Raw genomic sequence first — 20272 nt, 5'->3', positions numbered from 1 at the left:
CAGCAGGATCAGAACCACAGCAAAGATGACGATGACAACCACCACCACAGCAGCAACGATGGCTCCAGAACCTGGGGAGGGGGGAGAGATGGCCACGTGCGGGCAGAACGCAGGCTGGCAGGGGCCTGCAGTGGCACCTGACGTTCCTGCTGGGCCTGGGGGAGGAGGGGAGTGGGCGACGTCCTGGGACACTCACTGTTGACCCCAGGATCTGTCACGCGTACAGTGGCCGTGCGCCTTACCCCCAGAGGGGCTTGAAGCTCACTCCTCGGACACTGTCTGCCAAAACTCTGCCTTAGGCCAGTTCCTACTCTTCTTTCCCTTTCTTTTTCTTTTATTTTGTGCTAGCGGGCGCGTGTGCTCATCCGAGAGAGGGAGAGACAGAGAGAGGGAGAGAAAGCACACTTTCTCCCCCCTGGAGCCTGGTCACACTTCTCATCCCTTCGTCTTCATTTCTGCACCTGTCGGGATTTTTGAGCAGACGTGCACTAGCACCTGGTGTATTTCTCAAACCGCCGGGTCCAGGACTTGAACCACATGGGTGGCCACGTGGGACCTGGTTGCCTTAACCACCAGGCCAGAGAGTCAGCCCAAGGTCAAGTCCTATTCTTATCAGCCCCAGCACAACTTCGAGCTCCTGTGAAACACAAGCCAAACTCTCCCCTCTTTTTGGGAGAGTAATACAAAAGTAACATGGGGTTTTCGTAGATACTTTTGAAATCTAAATACAAGGGGAAAAAAGGAGGATTGTGGCTCAAGACTTCATTGTTTCCAAGGACCACGTTGTCAATCTTTCTTTACAATACACATACATTTTGAAAAATATGAATAAACGTGAAATCTTAAAAGCTAAAAGAAAAAAAATGTACTCAAACTACAGTCAGCCAGGTGGGATCCAGCTGCCCTAACCACGCGGCCAGCTGGTCCCATAATACAGATTCTCTATGAACTTCTTGTAGACGTCTCATATTTGCCAGCAGCAAGGAGTTCCCAGAAAGGAAGACGTAAGGGCAATCCTTCAGAACACCAGGAGGGTGTCCGAGGGGACGCTCAGGCCCATCTCAGCCTGCTGTGGATACGCACCCTCGATACTCTGTACGGAGCGGGCTCCCTGCACTCCGGAGAGCTCCCCCATGGCTCAGCGGCTTCAGGCTGGATTAATGGCAGGACGTGACTCTCCGTGGAGAGTCAGCCCCCAGAAGGGGCTGCTCTTGGGACAGGGTCTCACAGGTTACCTTGCCCGTTCTCGGGTAGGCAGCCCTACAGGGCCTGCGAAGGGGGTCTCAAAGCAGTTCTGAGGCGGCCAGCAGGTGGCGTCATGGTTAAGGTGCTGGACTGCTACGTGGCCGACCACAGTTTGAAACAAGCAAATAAAGGAACAGTTCTGAAGGAAAATGCAGGGTCAGCCCATCCTGTGTCCATTGTACTAGAAGTGGTGGTTCTCAGCTAGGGCATTTTGCCTCTCTAGACAGGATTACCAGGTCTGTCAGATACAAATGTAGGAGGTTCTCAGTAGGTGTGCCATGCAATACCTAGATGCACTCACACTAAAACATTCTATCATTGGTCTGAAATTCTAATGGAAGTCCTCATTTAAATCTGTCACTCCTACCGCCATTGCCATTTGGCAATGTCTGGAGACACTTTGGGTTGTCACAACCGGGGAGCGGTGCCAGGGGATGGGGAGACTACAACTGCCACCTGGTGAGTAGAGGCCAGAGTTGATGCTGAACACCCTCCGATGTGTAGAATGGTTCCCCACAGCAGAGTCCTCCAGCTGAGGCTGAAAACCCTGAATTAAAGTGGTGTTATGGGGTCAGCATGTGGCATGGGGCTTAAGGCTGTGGCTGCCACGTGGCCGACCACAGTTTGAAACAAGCAAATAAAGGAACAGTTCCGAAGGAACATGCAGAGTCAGCCCAACCTGTTTGTCCTGGTCCCGGAGGCATGTGTGTATGTGCTTTGCAGGCCCCAAATCCCAAGAGGAGAATAGATGAGAAGGGATTGTGGCATGGCCAACCCCCTCGGGGATGATTTCTCACTCTCTCCATCTCTCTCTGGCAAGTGCATGTACCCTGTGGCAAAAAGTGTTTAAAAATATGAAAGCAGCTGCATGTTAAGGTGACCCATTGAGAGACATCCTACAAGATGGCACATTTTCTTGCCGCCTGAGCTCCAGGCCTCTCCGAGGGCAACAGCAGTGGCAGTGGCAGTAGCAGTCTGACTCGGCCTGCACCAAGGACTAGCCTAAACTCTGCGGGATTAGCTGTTTCAATCCTCACAACTACCTCATGGGGTCACTTCATGGACATCGCCATTGGGCAGCGGAAGGGACTGAAGCACGGAGCAGTGGAGCGTGCTCAGGGCACGCAGTCGGCATGTGGGGGAGCCGGGGCAGAGACCAGCCCTCCGCCTCCAGCCCACGCTCCTGACCTGCACCCAGGCTGTGCACCTGGAGCTCCCCATGACACTCGTCTGGCCACCCCTCCCCCGGCCTCCAAGCCAAGTGGACCTTACTCTTATAGAGGAAGTCTTCTCCCCTGGTGGTCATGTTCAACGAGAAGAAGGTGGTGTCCCCCAGAGCGGTGGCTGTGGTCATCTTGATCGTGCTGGGAAGGAAGAAGACATGTTTAAAATGGGACTGAGCCTTACTGTCCCTGTGCGACGCCTCCTTTGATCTCCTTGAAGACACTTCAGAAGAGTCAAGCATGCAGCTTTCTCGTGGCGACAAGTAAATATCAGACCCATTACTAGATACTGTGGGTATTAAAAATAGCGTCTGACATATTTATACGGAACTTCGTTTTTCTCTCTCTCCAAGCTCTGAAGGGTGGGCCTGGTTTGGAGGTGAGCTAGAATAAGAGGCAGGTGCATGGAGTCCTCAATGGGAGGGAGTTAACGCATGCTGGGCCACTAACGGGTACCGGCTCCAACTCAGGCGCCTTCAGCTACCGCTTCTCACGGAACCTCCCAGTCCCTGACCGCCCTCACATTGCCTAGCTGAGGCTCAGAGCAGTGGAACGACTCATCCACAGTCACACAGCTAGGGAGGGTGGAGCTTGGCCTCAGACACACTCTCTTTCTACCTGACACCACTGGGAATCAAAAGTCACAAGTTTAAAGTGTTCTACTTGAAGGGTGAGCCAGGAAGAATATAATTAGTATGCTGTCAGGCCTCCAGAAAGACTGCTGAGGTCCTCCACCAAGAATTATATTCTTCTTCTTCTTTTTTTTTTAAAAGACTAGTTTGGGGACCAGTAGTTAGTGTAATGGCTATGTCGCTGGACTCCCATGTAGTCAACCGCGGTTCGAGTCTGGGATCTGGTTGCTTAAACTCATGTGTGTGTGCATGCCCAAGATCCCAAGAGGAAAATGGAGGAGAAGGGATTGCAGCATGACCATCCCCCCTGGGGGATGATTTCTCACTTTCTGTTTCTCTGTCTGTCTCTGTCTTTCTGGCAAGCGTACACACCATGTAGCGAAAACTTCTCCCCCCCCAAAAAAAAAGACTTGTTGTAATTAATTAATCTATTTATTTTAATTTGACCACAAAGGGACAGACTGAGACAGAGGGAAAAGTGAGAAAACAAGCCACCAGATCTGGGACTTGAACCACTGTCGGTGGTGGGAGTCCAGCACCCTTAACCATCACACCATCTGCTGGCCTCCTAAGAATTATATTCTAAGCACAATGATACTATAAATAGTTCTAAACCATATGAATCAAGAAAAGAAAGGGGCCAGTTTGGCGGTTAAGGCAGCTGGATCCCACATGGCCAGCCTCATGGTTCAAGCCCTGCACCTGGTGGCTTGAGAAACACGCTAGGCATAGCTATGAATGTGACCAAAATCCCAAGAGGAGAGTGTATGGGAAGGGATGGAGGGAGGCATGGCCATCCCCCTCAGTTCACCTCTCTTTTTCTCTCTCCAGGGAGCACACATGCCCCAGAGGGAAAACAAAACAAAACAAAATAGTAACCAGCACTTGGCGTAATGGCTATGTCGCTGGACTCCCATGTAGTCGACCGTGGGTCGAGTCCCAGACCCGGTGGCTTAAACTCATGCCGAGCGCATGTGCGTGTGTGCCCAAGATCACCAGAGGAGAATGGAGGAGAAGGGATTGCGGCATGACCATCCCCTTTCGGGGGGGTGATTTCTCACTTTCTGTCTCTCTGTCTCTCTCTGTCTTTCTGGTGAGCACACGCGCCCAATAAGAAAAAAACCTCTCCAAAAAAGACAAAAAAAAAAAAAAAAAAGGAAACTAACTGGATTGGCTTCATTATTGTAGAATACAACTTTTACTACAGCTGCTGACGACTTGGAGGCCCGTGAAGATCTACAGCAACAGAAGTATCTAGGCCTATTTGTAATTTTTAAAATTTATTTTATTTTAGTTTTTTGCTGTAGGGTACACTCACTGGAAAGAGAGGAAAAGTGAGAAATCACCCCTCAGGAGGGATGACCATGCCGCAATCCCTTCTCCTCCATTCTCCTGGGATTTGGGGCACACACACACACACACACACACTCACGATCCCAGAGTGATTTTCCAACTTCCAGGTCCAGGACTCGAACTGTGGTTGGTCATATGGGAGTCAGGCACCTTAACCACCACACCACCTGCTAGCCCCAACTTATTTGTAGCTCTAAAAACTCATTCCACGTACTGGAGAAGAGACAGTATGCGTATATGTGCATATATGCACGGGCGTGCTTTTTTTTTTTTTTTTTGGCGGGAAGGCATGCAATCTTGCTGGAGAGAAATGGTGAGAGAGAGGGAAGGTGGGAAAGCGCCCCTGGTAGGAGAGGCCACGCCACAACCCCCGCTCCTCCACTCTCTTCTCTCAGTTTTGGGCACACACACCAGCATGTTTCCCAGACACAGAGGTCGGGACTCGAACTGTGCTGCAGGCTGTGTGGGATCCAGTCGCCGTAACCACCTGGCCACCAGCCGGCCCTCTACACAGGTTTAGTACGTGGGCCAGTGTGGTGCGTGGTGAGATGCCGTGCTCTGCAGGCTGGGCCCACGTGGGCGGTCCGGTCCAGGTCCTGGGCCAACCTGAAGGCTGGTGTGTGTGTATGCGTGTGTGTGTATGCGTGTGTGTGATCCCAGCAATATGGGGAGAGAGAGGATGGGGGTCACGAGCTCAAGGCTGTTCTGGGCAAGACAGCAAGGCCCTGTCTGCGCTGGGTGCACGGTGGTCCCAGCGACGTGGAGGCTGAGGCAGGGCAACTGCGATACACGGAGACCCTACCTAAAAGGAAAAAAAAGATTGCGCATAAATTTCTTTTATTTTTAAAGGTAAAACTACCTTTAAAATTTAAGTCTCTTTTGTATTCTATCTCTTCTCATTTTCTCCCTCTCTCCAAATAATCATTTGTGTATATTCTCATCAAAGAATTATTTATTTAAGTTTATTCATTATTATTATTTAAATTTTCTATAGGGCACATGTACTCACCTGAGACAGAGAGAGAAAAAAAAATGAGAAAGCAAGCTGCTTGATCTGGGACTTGAACCATGGTCAGCCATGTGGGAGTCCAGTGCCTGCCTTAACCACCATGCCACTTGCCGGCCCTCATCAAAGTTTTTAAGTGTTTATACATACGTGTAGATCCGTAAACGATGTGTATTTTGTGGTTCTACATATTTACTAAACACACATCAACTCACCGAACGCTGTTCTGGGGCCAGGGGTGGGTAGTGACTGAGGAGACACGCTCTCCGCCTCGGAAGCGCACGCACCAGTGCGGGGACAGATTGAGGCTTGAGCGTGTCGTTCTGGGGCTCAGAAAGCACTGCCCCCAGCTCCCCACCCCGTTCCTGTGTCTGGCCGTGAGCTGGCTGTTCCCACCCTCCCTATTCCAGCCTCTCCAGCTCACGCCGACCTCTGGTAAACTGCATGCCTGGTCATTGCTGCCCCAAACTGTGGCCTCCCAGTCCCCACAGATGGTCTCTCCTCAGAGACCCCAAGCACAGGCTGCAGCCCTCTCTGTCCCCTGCTGCCAGCTGGGGGACCTGCACTCCACCTGTGGCATCCGCCGGGGTCAGGCCCCCTGCACGCGGCCAGGAGCTCTGGCAGCTGTGCCCTAACCCAGGCCCTCTGAGGCCTGGCCATGCTGACCCGGGGTGGGCTCTGCCTTCACTGCCTCTGCCTCCTTTAAGCCCAGGCCCTGCGGCCCTCCCCTGTTCTCGCTGCCCCTCCCGGAAGACCAGATCCTCAGGCTCCCAGAGGAGCCGTGTGGCTCCGTCCAACCTCTAACACCTGCCAGCCTTCCTGACGGGCTTCCCAACCCACTGCCTTCAGCAGGCCCTGCTCCGCTGCTCCCAGTATGAACATCCCTGCAGGACTCAGGAGAGTCAGTCCTGCCCACGCCAAACCGGCACTTCTGTCCTCAAGGCCCCAGCAGGGCTCTCAGAGGAACACCACTGAGCGCGTCTCAGCTGTCCTGCGGTCGACGTGCACAGTCCTTGTCACGTCCTTCAGGGTGGAGACGGTTCCTGCTTCTCGTTCACGTGGCTCTACCTCCCCCACAGTGCCACGGTCTTCTCCCCTTGGCCAGCAGGACTGGAGAGGTAATGGAAGTCCCCAGCTCCCTCTGCTCCTCTGTGAGAGGAGGTGCCTTTTCCCAGGGCGAGCGGAGGGTTCAAGTCCTTGCCAGTTCCAGCAAGGACTCCTGAGTGCTCAGTAAACGGCGACCCGAAGCACTTTAGTGGGGTCAGTACATATTCGCTGAACTCAGTTAGAGACAGGGGGTCTGGAGCTCCAAACAAGATAAAGCTCTATGAAAATGTGCATGGATAAATATGAGAATTTGCAGTGGAAGCCTTCCCGCCCCGCCCCCACTCCTCCTCATAAGGGGAGACGCCAGCCCCCCAGCCATTGCCCAGGGCAGCATGTGCAGGGTATCAGTGAGCATCTGCCCCAACTTCTGCCTCTGCTGTCAACCATATCATGCCAAGAAGATTGCCTTTCCTACAATTCCTTTTATTTTACACTTATTATTATTACTATTTTTGTTTTAAGTTTTGGTCATAGGGCACACGTGCTTGCTGGAGAGAGACAGAAACAGAGAGAGGGAAAGTGAGCAATCGCCTCCCAGGGATACAGCCATGCCACGATCCCTTCTCCATTCTCCTCCTGGGATTTCAGACACGCACACACATGTGCTTTGTGGGATTTCAACCCCCCCCCACCCGTTAGGGATTCAAACCACAGTCAGCCAAGTGGGAATCCAGTGCCTTAAACACTATGCCACTTGCAAGCTCTACAATTCCTTTTAAAAACACAAAGGAGATGTGAGAGGTGACCATGGATCAAGGGTGACCTAGTGAACAGGTGTGGCAAGATCACTGGGTAGCCCAAACCCTAGCCCGGGATACACCCGCTGTGCCGACATGCACCACCAAGACGTCAGAAGCCACCATGTGAGGGCCAGCCGTGCACCAAGCCCTTGCATCACAAGGGCTGAGTTAATCAGCAAAACTCCTTCCATGCAAGACAAGTTTTCCTTTCCCTCGTTTTCCAAGCCCTTGCACCAGATATCTTTTTACCCGTGCCCTGAGTTAATCAGCAAAACTCCTCCCATGCAAGACAAGTTTTCCTTTCCCTCGTTTCAAATGGAGACCCTGAGACGTGAGGGTTAAAACTCTCCATGCTCAAAAGGCCTGGGAGCTCCGAGCTGGCATTTGCACCTGGGCCTGGCAGAGTGCCATGCCTGTATCCTCCCCCTGCACCTCCCTGCTCCAGATCCACACCCAGGGGCTCCACACCCGTCACCTCACCACCCGAATACACGCACGCACACGCACACACTGACCAGGAATGATTAGGATTCTGGCATGGGAAGTGTTATATATTGAATTGTATCCTTTTAATTTGTTATATTGAAACCCTAATGCCCAATGTGACTGTATCTGAAAGTAGGGATTTTAGGGTGGTAATTGAAGTTATCCGATAAGGGGTAAGATATGGTACTAAATAGTGTAGTTCACGCGTGTCTACACACTTCTCTGTTGGATGACTATTAAGAATCTAGATATTCAGTCCCTGGGTGAAAAAAAAAAAGTGTCTTTTCTAAAGAAATAAAATGGTTTCAGAAGAAAGATGTCCATGTTTTGACAGTTGGCGGTTTTCACTGTGTAATGCACAACTCCTTTAATTAGCGTCTAGCCAATTGGCAGTTGGTAAACCTTGATAGTGTACACAGTTTCCAGTCAGTTTTTCAGTAGACAGAGGTTTCTATTACTGATATATAGCATGCTTTCAATACAAATGAGAGCTCGCTTATCAATTTTGCACAATCTTCTATATTTAATATATAACATTCTTTTACTATGAATGAGAGATCACTCACCAGTTTTACATACAGGTTTCTATAGCATGCTTTTGATATGAATGAGAGATCACTTCCCAACTTTGAAGTATACCCAAGACCTTTTATCGGAGCATGAGTTTACTGGTTGGAACACCCCCTGGTCTTTGTTATAGATTGCATTATTTATGACTTCCAGCTTCATTCTCTTCAAAATTGAACATGAACTTAAAGATAGCTTTCAAGCAATTTGAGTTCCAAGGCAGTCTAGATTTTGTGCAATTTTTCCCCAAAGTTTTACAAATTTGTCTTACTTATGCTTAGTTCTTCAGTAATTTTTGCTCATTGTTCATTTTTATCAGTTTAGTTTCGTTGATTCTGAGTCCCCGACCCTGACTCCTGCCCGACTGTCCCTGCCCTTAGCTGCACTCTGAGCCTGTCCTCACCTGAGCCTTAGTCACATTTACAGACTCTACAAGGTTGTTTCCAAGTGGCCTGGTGTGGGAGGTCAGCTTGGGGAGTCATGATCATTCACTGACAGGCCTACCCTCACTGACCCTGCGTCAAGGGGAGGAACTGCATTTGGAGGATCAACACAACCAGACCCCACCAGGCCTACAGACCTCCCCACTGCTTGGCCTCCATGGCAACCCTTTTCCCTCTGGCCTGGCTTAACATTTCTTCCTGGAAAGACAACAAGGACATTGGCAGGCCAGCTTGTGGCATGGTAGCTGAGAAAGCTGGATCCCACACACCCCGCTGAGAGGTTCAAATCCTGGGCCTGGCAACCTAAAAAACACGCCAGGTGCGTGTGCATGCATGCCCAAAATCCTGCGAGGAGAACAGAGGAGAGGGGATTGCAGTGTGGCCATTCCCTCTGGGGGGTGATTTCTCACTTTCCCTCTCTCTCTCTCTGTCTCTTTCTGGCCAACACACATGCAAATTAAAAGAAAAAGAAAAAAAGATACTCCCAACCACAGCAGAACCTTCCTCAAACGATCAACAGTAAGCCCTTGACCCACCAAAACATTGGGATGGAGTTTTCCCAGTTGCCTGAGAGATGGAAGACTTAACAGGACTTGAAATAAAGCAGACAAAAGCCTGCCTACTTCCAAGCCCCTTGAGTTATTGGGATGTTTTAATGAACAGAAAACAGACCTTCACGCTGGCATCTTGTAATTTCACCCACTTGCCCTAATTCTTTCCACAAGGTGAATCTGCTACCTCCTCCACGTGACCATCTGCCGCGTTTAAAAACACTTTTTTTTTTTTTTTGGAGAGGTTTTTGCTTTTTTAGGGCGTTAGCGCTCGCCAGACAGAGACAGAGAGACAGAAAGCGAGAAATCACCCCCAGGGGGGATGGCCACGCCGCAATCCCTTCTCCTCCGTTCTCCTCTCGGGATCCTAGGCACGCACACACACGCGCCTGGCGTGAGTTTTAAGCCACCGGGTCCGGGACTTGAACCACGGTCAATTACATGGGAGTTCAGCGACATAGCCATTACGCTAACTGCTGGTCCCTAAGAACACTTTTGTACATGGAAAACTCCGACTTCTCTGGGGGAACAGGGCAGCTGACACGAGTGCCCTGGCTTACCAGTAGGTGGCCAGAGCAGCCGGCTACAGGTTGGCAACGCCTGTGGAACCCAATCTGTTCCTCACAGAAGGACTTCTGCCCTTGAAGTCAGCAGCTGTCCGTTACTCGTGCTTTTCTTCTCTGGGGTGAGTATCCTCAGCTCCTCTGAGCAACCTTTAGGGTGACGGTGTCCTGCCTGGGTACCTCAGTCCTCTACGCGTCAACGTTTTCCTTAAATATGGCCCTCGAAACCCGACATATGGCTCCAGAGGGGGCCTGAAATGAACATTTTTCTTTTCCTTTCTTTTGAAAACGTGCTAAAGGGTGCAGGCACTCACTGGAGAGAGATGGGGGTGGGGCGAGGAGCATTCCCTGTGGGGGACAGTCGTGCCACAATCCCTTCTCCACCTCTCTCTCCTTCCAGGATTTTGGGCACGTGTGCATGCACACAAACACACACACACACACCTGGTGTGTTTTTCAAGCCACCAGGTGTGGGACTCGAACTGAGCAGTTGGCCAGCTGCCTTAGCCACTGTGCCAGGGGCTGGCCCAAGAGTGACACTTCTCTTCATGTTGATCAGACGTGAGCCTAAATTCTATTACTATAGCTATTCACCCCTGGCTGCCTTTCTTCACCTCTGGGTTTTCTAAACTGAGAAACAGTAGTCCCGTCTCCATAGGGCAGTTGTGAGAATTAAGTGGCAGGAAACACAGGCCAGCCAGGTAGCGTGGTGGTTAAGGCAGCTGGGTCCCACATGGCCAACTGCACCGTTCAAGTCCACCTTGAAAAACATGAAGGGTGCCTGTGTGTGTGCCCCAAATCCTGAGAGGAGTATGGAAGAGAGGGGATTAAGTGTAGCCATCCCCCGAGTGGCGGTTTCTCACTCTCCCTCTGTCTCTCTCTTTGGAGAGCACACATGCCCTATAGCAACTGGAAAATGAGAAAATCCACCTCTGAAAAATGAGATGGAGCACACAATGCGCTCAGCAGTGTCAGTGCGCGAAACCCATTGTGATTACCGTGGAAATAGCTCACCAGCTTTACAGGCAGCCACGGTGCTGCCCACACTCGCTGTGGACGGACTCCCTCCAGCCCTTTTAGAGATGAGTCTTACACTCGCTCCCAGCCAGAGCCCGAGGGTTGGCATGCCAAGGGGCTTTACAAACCGTGAAGAGTCACGGAGCCGGCAGGTACAGAGCAGCACGGTGAGTGGGGACAGTGCCAGTACCAGGGCTCCATCCTGCACTGTGCAAAGGCCTTTGGCGTTCATCAGTCTCTGTTAGCCTTGCCCTCACTGATGTGGGTTTTCCAGAGAAAATTCCAGCTCTTTCTGGGTGACTTTTTTTTTAAATTTTAAGAATTATTTATTTTGTGGGACCAGCAGATGGTGTAATGGTTATGTAGCTAGACTCCCACATAGTCGACCGTGGTTCGAGTCCCGGACTCAGTGACTTAGAACAGTGCGTGCGTGCCAAAGATCCCAAAGGAGAATGGAGAAGGGATTGTGGTGTGGCCTTGCTTTCCGTTTCTCTGTTTCTGTCTTTCCAGCAAGCACACGTGCCCTAGAGCAAAAATCTCTCTCTTAAAAAAATAAATAAATATCAAAGAATTATTTCTTTAGGCCAGCAGATGGTGTGGCAGTTACATCGCTGGACTCCCACACGGACGACTGCTGTTCAGGTCCTAGACCCAGTGGCCTGAAAAACACACCGGGCGTGCGTGCCTGAGATCCTGAGAAGAGAATGGAGGAGAAGGGATTGCAGCGTGGCCATCCCCCCTGGGGGGTGATTTCTCACTTTCCCTCTCACTGTCTCTATCTCTCATTCACCCTGATGAGTGCACACATCCTAAAGCAAAAGCCTCTTAAAACAAAGAATTATTTACCTACTTTTATTTATTAGTACTATTTTTAATTTGCTGTAGGACATATGTGCTCACCAGAGAGAAAGAGAGAGAGAGATAGAGAGAAAGTGAGAAAGCAAACCGCCAGGTCGGGGACTTGAACTGTGGTCATGTGGGCATTCAGCACCTTATGCACTTTGCCACCTGCTGCCACCTCCAGGTGACTCTCAAGAACTTGTGACTGCTGTGTCAGATCACACGGTCAGGAGCTCACAAGGCTTCAGGGCCGCGAGCCCCGGCTCTAACCTCGGCCTCAGTGCTGACCAGCCGGTGGCCCGAGCCTCTTCTCAGGCGCTCAGGGGTTTCGGGTGTAAAACAGGCAGCCCACCTCGTGGTCTCCGTGGTCTCGTGGGGAACAAAGGCTGCCCCACTGTCAGGGAGAGTGCGGTTGGCAGCGGGCGGTCAGCGTCAGCTCCCAGCCCCTCCTTGCCCTCCGTCCTCTCTGTTCTCGTCCCTGGTGGTTGAGCTCCGTGTCTCCACCTGGGCAAGTGTGGGCTGCTTTCATTAAAGTCGGATATGCGGGGAGGCCCGGGAGCCAGACCCGGAAGCATTGTGTCCCAGGGAGGGGACTAAGGGGGACTCACCAGCCTCCTGGAGGGTCCGACCTTCCTTTCCATCCCCACTGGGAAAAGAGACAGAGCAAAGAGCGAAATCGGTGAGGAGGCGAAACACCCGAGGGCCGGGAGGGCACAGGGCCGTGACGGGCAGAGTGACAGCAAGGTGAGGATCAGGCAGGACGCACTTCGCCGCTCATTTGCCACGTGGCCTCGGAAGGCCTCGCCCTTGCCTGGAGCTTGGTTTTCCCATCTGTAAAATGGCCCAGCCGGCAGGACCTTAGGGCCTCTTCAGCCTGAGGCTCGGCTGCCTGGAACAGCCATGCAAAGTTAACGGAGGGCCAGTGTCTCCGAGAGCGCACCTCCCTCCTCACTAGGGCTCGGGCCGTGAGGAGAGGGCGCATCGTGAGCAGGGCATGCGGGGAACCGGGGCCCCCTGGGAGGCGTCGGGACCAGGATGATGCACCGACTCCGCAGAGCGGTCGGCTTGGCCCCGCAGTGCATGCGGACCGCAGGGAGACCTCGAGCGCTCTGTCGGGGGTAGTAACCCACGGCCCGAGAACTGTAATACATGGTCGTTTACACGCTCCGTTCCCATCAGCCCTGATTGCCTCATCCTCACGGTCTGCCCTGCTGTCCAGGCCTCTGCTCTCGTGTCACAGTGCCCACGGGGGAGGACTTCCGCCTAGCGTGTCCCCTGAACTTGAGACCACATGCAATGACACCGTGAGCGCCCGCTCCTGGAGGCTGGTTCCCAGAAAGCAGGGAGCACGCTTTCTGCTCTGTTGACCTGTCGGTTCTTGAACTGCCCACACAGCCCCGGGGTGCAGCCACCCTCCGCCTGCTGTCCATCTGCCTGTCATCCGCTCGCCCAGTGCCCACTGCACACAGAGCACCGGGAGGAGCCAAAGAAAGGCCGCGGGGACCAAGTCCTGGGAGCCCAAGGGGGCGAGACATGGGACCGAGCGTTTGCCGAATCTCTCTGTTAATCAATAGCATTGGGTATCTGCCCCACACGCGGACCTGGAGCTGATGACGGGGAGGTGCCCGATCGCTGTCACACAAAGCCCATGACACGGCAGTGGCCGGTGGCTCTGCAACTCTGGGCTCCAGCCCTCCACAGGCTGCGGTCGGACGAGGGCTCGGACGCCCACTGTCCCTCTGCCGTGTGACCCCTGTGGTACGGAAAGGGGACTGGATGAGCTTCCAGCCCACGAGGCTGTGACCGTGACAAGCTCCTCGTACCGAGAGTTGTAAATAAAACGCGGATGAAAGTGGTCACAAAGCGAATTTTCCCAAATGCCAAAGGGCGGCTCAAGCGGTGCCAGAGGTGGGAGGAAGAGACCGGTGGGCGTCCTGGTGAGACTGACCGAGGGCTGGAATGTGGCCTGTGGCTTCCACGTGCCCCTCAGTCACTGGGCCCAGGCCAAGGCTCCAGTTTTTCAGAGGCTTCAAAGTACATGCGAGCTCCCACACAAATCTCCAGGGTCCCACTGTCCCCAGAGGCTGGGGGAGGCGAGCTGGCGAGCTGATGCCTCTCAGTGAGTATGACAGAAGAAAACGATGTCCCTACATTGCAGTCAGGGGAGGGAAGGAGCTAACTTACTTCTCTTTTTTTAAGTTTTGGTATAGGGTGTGTGGCTTGCCAGAGAGAGAGAGAAAAAGGGAAAGTGAGAAGTCACCCCTGGGGGGATGGTCACATTGCAACCCCTTTTCCTCCATTCCCCTCTCAAGATGTGGGGTGCACACACATTTACCTGGTATGTTTTTCAAGATACAGGGTCTGAGATTTGACCCACCAAGTCAACCATGTGGGATCCAGCGCCTTCACCACTACGCCACCAGCTGGCCAGCAGGGGGCTAACACTGAAGGAGGCACTAAGCAGGGCCGGGCATGTCCCCTCACCTCACCAATGCAGTAAGGCAATTTCATCTCCACTTTGCTAACAGGAAATGAAGGCCCAGAGAGGTTCAGGGACTCGTTCAAAATCTAACAGCAAAGCAGTGGAGCTGAGGCTCAGCACAGGAACTCCACTCCGTACTGCCCTGGGCGCTCCGAGGTCCGCGGCCCTGCCGGGGAAGGCCTCTGCTCACTGTTGTCTCTGCAGGTTGCTATGAGCCCAGGAGGGTGCAGTGGGACCTCCACGTAGGGCCAGGTTTCTCAACCTCAGCGCCGCTGATGTTCAGGCTGGGTAGCGCGTTACCGGGCTGGCCCTGGGCAACCTGGGCCTCGCAGCCTCCCTGGCCTCCACCCACTAGATCCCAGTGTGGCAGCTACACTGTCTGCAGGCGTTTCCAGCTGTCTGCAGAGGGCAAAGCCACCCCGGTTGAGAGCCCTGGGCAGTCCCTACCCTGCTCTCCAAGTCTAGAGAAGAAGGAGATGTCCAGGCTGTCCCTGCACCTGTGGGTGGACAGCGATGACAGTGATGGCGTGCCACACACACAGTAGCTAGCATTAACAAGTGATGCTGGCTGTGCCCCAGTCACCACGCTGAGTGCTCCCTGTGCTTGTCCTCACACGTATTACCCCTATTTTATAGACAACGGAGCTGAGACTGAAAGAGGGTACATGACTTGCTTAGTGACTCAGGGCCAATGCGTGGCAAAGCTAGGAGAGATTGATTATTAATATATTTTTTTTGGAGAGGTGTTTGCTATAGGGCGCATGTGCTTGCCAGGAAAACAGAGAGAGACAGAGAGATAGAAAGTGAGAAATCACCCCCTAGGGGGGATGGCCACCTGCAATCCCTTCTCCTCTCAGGATCTTGGGCATGCACGCACATGCACCCCGTGTGAGTTTAAGCCACAGGGGCCGGGACTCGAACCATGGTCGACTACATGGGAGTCCAGCAACGTAGCCATTATGCCAACTGCTGGTCCCAGTTTCATTTCTTAATGTTGCTCTAAGAAGTTAATGGCAAGTTCACAGCTCAAGACAACACACATTTGCGTCCTTACAGTTCTAGGGGTTGGAAGTTTCCTTAGTCTTTGTGGGCTAAAAGTGTGGGCAGGGCTCTGGGGGCGTGGCTTCCTGGCCTCTTCCAACAAGCCGCCTGCGTTGCCTGACTCTGGCTCCCTCCTCCTCCCTGCCACCTGCTGTGCGGCTTCTTCCTCTCCCTCTGATCTCTGCTTCCATCCTCCTGTCTCCTCCCCCTCTGACTCTCCTGCCTCCTGCTTGTAAGGGCCCTTGTGATTGGCTAATCCCAACCGTTGTCCCCTCTCAAGGTCCTTAATTTAATCACATTTGTGAAGCCACCCTAGCTCCAGGTGTCAGGGGTTGGATGTGGACATCTTTGGGAGCCATTATTCAGCCACTACACAGGATCTGGAGTCCTCTCTGTCTTGTCCCGATCTGTGCTCTTCATCCACGCCTGCGTCCCCCTACACTTCCTGAGCACGGACCCACACTGTAGGCAGGTGTGGGAGGACACTGAGGTGTCTCATTCAGGCCCAGGGTGGTAGACAAGCATGCTTCATCAGGGAGGAGTCTGTAAAAGAGGAGCAGGAAACGAATCTGGGGGCCACGGGACCAGCCGGGGCAGGCGTGTGGGGAGGAGGCTCAGCGGGCACCTGGCCAGGCCCGATTCCTTCCCAGCCAAGCAAGCCGATTTCATGCAAGTCCTAGCCCGAGCTCCAGGCTAACTTTAAATGCTCCTACAGTTCACTCTGTCCTGAAAGACCACCCCACCCAGCCCCACCAGCCAGGATTCTGCCCCATCTGCAGGATTTATTTGCCTAATTAATTCATAACCATTCTCCATCTTTCCTTTCCACATCTCCTTCCTGCCATGGACTTAGAAAGTCTTCAGTCTTGTAAGTTTGCTCCCTGCCCAGTTCTGGTTTGCAAGGACATCTTTCAGCTGTCTGGCCCTTCCGTGAGCCCCATCGGTCCCTTCCCAGAACAGATGAACCGCACTGCATTGGTTAGCTGGATTCTCCTTCCCCAGAGAGGCGGCGCCTTGGCCCCTTCCTGCGGCTCTCAGGCTTTGCAGCGACTTAGGGCCGGTTTCTCTAGGCGGTCGGGCACAAGACATCCCTTGTTCACAAGAAAACTACAAGTAAGAAGGATAAACTAGGTTTGCCTTATAAACAAAGTTTGGGAACTAACTTTTTCTTTTAAAAAATGCAAGAAGCACTTCTGTTGAAGCAATGCAGATGGAGCACGCGTGATCATCCCTGCCGCATCTTTTCAATCCCTCCCCAAGAGAAAAAGGGAAGGTTTATTGAGAAAAGGGTGCCTACGGGTCTGAGGCTGGAGGCGCTGCAGCCCACCCTACAGAGGAGACGTGATGCGTGTGTATGGGAGGGGTGAAGGCGGAAGGTCATGAGACTGGCCGGTGCTTTGACTAGCTCACTTGCCACTGTGACTGGTGGGCCCACCGACGGGTGTCAGCTGACAGGGAGGGCTCTGGTCAGAGGATTCTGGCCAAAGGTCCTTGCAGCTATCTCCCTATTTTCCGACTGGAAATGAACTGAAGGCCATTCAGGGTCAATCTAACATTTCCAGCCTTTATCTTTAAAAAAAAAAAAAAAGAAGGTGAGGAGAGGGTGGGATAAAGGATGATAGGCAATGACCAGTCTTCTGGAAACTACCAAAAACGATAGTAAAGGAGTCAAGGGGGCCTAGGCTTGCTGGTAGACGTGAAAGTATACTGAACTGCAGTGCTGGAAGCCACATAGCTGCCCACTGATTTGAATCCCAAGTCAACCTGAAACAAAAGAGACCACGGCATGATGAGACACTGCTGAGGGTGCCTGTCTCTGTCTCTTTCTCGCAATAAATAGACTTTTCTCTTTTTTTGGAGAGGTTTTTGCTATAGAGCACGTGACTCATCAGACAGACAGACAGAGATGGAGAGACAGAAAGTGACAAATCACCCCCCAGGGGGGATGGCCATGCTGCAATCCCTTCTCCTCCATTCTCCTCTCAGGATCTTGGGCACGCACGCACACGCGCCTGGCATGAGTTTAAGCCACCGGGTCCAGGACTCGAACCGTGGTCGGCTACATGGGAGTCCAGTGACATAGCCATTACACTAACTGCTGGTCCCTCAATAAATAGACTTTTTAAAATATTTTTTTAAATAATTATTTTATTTTATTTGTCATTATTATTCTTTAATTTGACTAGAGAGAGACAGAAAAAGAGAGAGAGAGGGAAAGTGAGAGAGCAAGTCACCAGGTCCGGGACTTGAACCGCAGCTGGCCCTGTGGGAGTCCAGCTCCTCAACCTCCAGGCCACCTGCCAGCCCCTAAAACATTTTTTTTTAAATGAACAAAAGTCAACTCAAAATGAATCAAAGGTCTAAGTGTAAAGCCTTAAACTATAAGATTACTTGTAGTAAACAGAAGAGACACTTGAAGACACTGGAGTAGGCAAAGATTTCTTAACAACTCTGAAAATACACAAGTGGAACTGCATAAAATTGAAAAGCTTCTGCACAGCAAGGGAAACAATAAATACAGACACAGCTTCCAGAATGGGAGAAAATATTTGCATACTTCAGATAAGAGATTAATAACCAGAATATATAGGGAACTCAAGCAGTTTACCTACAGAAAAAACAATAATCCAATTCAAAAACGGGCAATTGAGGCCAGCAGGTGGCATAGTGGCTAAGGCACTGGACTCCCACATGGCCAGTTGTGGTTTGAGTCCCAGACCTGGTGGCTTGAAACTCATGCCAGGCACATGTGCATGTGTGCCCAAAATCCCAAGAGGAAAGTAGAGAAGAAACTGTGGTGTGGCTATCTTCCTCGGGGGGGGGGGGGGGTGATTTCTCACTTTCTCTCTCTGTTTCTGTCTGTCTCTCTGGTGAGCACGGGCACCCTATACCAAAAATGTCTTTCAAAAATAAATAAATAAATAAAACCGATGGGCAATTGATTTGAACAGAAACCCTTTAAAGGAAGACATATAAAGGGCCCAAAAGCACATGAAAAACTGTTTAACATCTCTCATCACGACAGAAATGCAAATCAGAACCACAGTGAAGATGACTATGAGCAGAAAAAACGCAGAGAACAACAGTGCTGGTGAGGCTGTGGTGAAAGGGGAACTCTCCTACACTGTTGGCAGGAATGTAAACTAGTACAGCCATTATAGAAAACAATGTGGAGGGCCTTCGAAAATCTGCAAATAGAACGTCATTTAACCCAGTAATCCCACTCCTGCGTATTTATCTAAAAGTCAGGAAATTACTCAGTCAGAAAGATACTTGCACATGCATGGTTATTGCTGCATTATTTAAAACAGGTAAAACATGGAATCAACCCAAGTGTCCAACAACTAATGTTTTTAAAAAACAATGGTTTTATTTAACTGTATTTATTTATTTATTTATTTTTAATTCGACCAGAGAAGGACAGAGAGAGAGAGAGAGCAAGAGAAGGAAAGTGAGAAAGCAAGCTGTCAGATCCGGGGCTCAAACCATGGTTGGCCATGTGGGAGTCCAACACCCCTAACCACTATGCCACCTGCCAACCCCTCAACAACTACGTTTTTAAAAATGTAGCACATATACACTATGGAACAGCCATAAAGAACAATGAGATCCTGCCATTCGATACAGAATCAAATCTAGTGGTGGAATCCAGAAGCTGTGATGCGGGTGAAATAAACCAGACTGTGAAAGATACACACTGCACGTCTTCAATCAGTAGATACAGAATGTCTGCACCGTATGGCAGAAATGAAAAGAATGACACAGAAGTGGACAGGACAACTCTGTATCAGAGACTGCACAGGGGTTGGGGATGGAGCGATAGGACGGCACCAGGAGAAAAAAGCATTTCACAGACGCGGGATGCAAGTAGGCAGGGTAAAAGGGATGATGAAGGGCGTGTCACAACTAAGTGAAAAAAAATGCAGACATTGCCACTTTCATATATCATTTCAAACGTGGTATTCTTTGTTGAAATAGTAAGTACGGTATTGTCTTTTATTAGATTGTTGCACACGGCATGCATGCTTTGAAAATCCATGCTGTGCCCCACAAAGATGTACAGTGATTACCTATAAATAAGGAATTATAAAGTAGAGGGGGAGGAACTCAGAGGTATAAGCCACTGGCCAAAGGGAACGGGAGACAAGATAACGGGAGAGAGGACAGTCAGGTTTGCGAGCTGGAGAAGCTGACAGCTGAGTGACTTAGCAGCCCAAGAGGGGCCCCAAACGTACAGAGTGAGAAGAGAGAAGCTGATCTCATTGAAGAAACCCCAGGAAGGCTCAGGCGCGGGTCTCACTTGTGATTTGGATAATGGTTGTCCCCAAATTTTATGCTTTGAAATTTGGTATTGGTGGATGGGAAGGCCTAGTGGGCAGTGATTGGATCATGGTGATGACCTTATGGAGCGAACCCCTCGTGAATAAGTTAATGAAGTCTCGTGAGACCCGTGAGCTGTAGCCCTCAGGAGCAGGGGTCCGCTCTTGTGGAGGCGGGCTGTTCGGAAGGAGAGCCGCCTGCAGCCTGGCCTCTCTGCACGTGCTTGCCACCCTTGACGCTTCCACTGCCCATGCTGGAGGCCGGCCTGAGCCAGGCCCATGTTTTGGACTCTCCAGCCACCAGCACTGTGAGCAAGTAAAGCCCTACTTCTTTATAAAGCGCCTAGTCGTAGGTAGCAACACAAAAATGGACTGAGGCATCACCTGTAAGGGTCTAGAGATCGGTCTAACTGATGGAGACACAGGAAAGACAGCGACAATGCAACTGCAAAAGAGGCTTTTATTTAATTTTTTTCAGCTAGCTGGGGTCCAAGTCTCAGCCCGTCGCAGCAGGCCTTCACCAGGACCCCGAGCCTAAGATAAAGGGATCTTTTATAGTTCAGGATGTTCTCTAGACTGTAACACACAAAGGAAGGGTGGGTATGAGACGCGAGGGTCCAGCTCTCACCACCTGCTTAGGTCTAGATAAGGGCTCTC

General features: G+C 51.5%; 1 protein-coding gene across 2 annotated transcripts in view; it reads right to left on the bottom strand.

Annotated features, from left to right (window-relative positions):
• Positions 1-20272, bottom strand: part of NCMAP (non-compact myelin associated protein) — a 49917-nt gene that overhangs the window by 3804 nt on the left and 25841 nt on the right. The window contains exons 2-3 of one of the 2 annotated variants that reach the window (XR_001371205.1): positions 2518-2609; positions 1-71 (exon numbers count right to left, since the gene is read on the bottom strand). Coding sequence is in view for 1 of the 2 variants with exons in the window: in XM_014591974.2 (XP_014447460.1) it covers positions 2-71; positions 2518-2710 (263 nt within the window). In the remaining variant the exon portion in view is untranslated. Of the gene's footprint in view, positions 72-2517; positions 3244-20272 lie in introns of those variants that run through there. The other variant, XM_014591974.2, reaches the window with a different exon arrangement.

The sequence above is a fragment of the Tupaia chinensis genome, unplaced genomic scaffold (genome assembly GCF_000334495.1).
Source record: "Tupaia chinensis unplaced genomic scaffold, TupChi_1.0 Scaffold000628_1, whole genome shotgun sequence".
Classification (NCBI taxonomy): domain Eukaryota; kingdom Metazoa; phylum Chordata; class Mammalia; order Scandentia; family Tupaiidae; genus Tupaia; species Tupaia belangeri.
The sequence above is the reverse complement of the archived record's forward strand: the minus strand, read 5'-3'. Positions and strand labels throughout refer to the sequence as shown.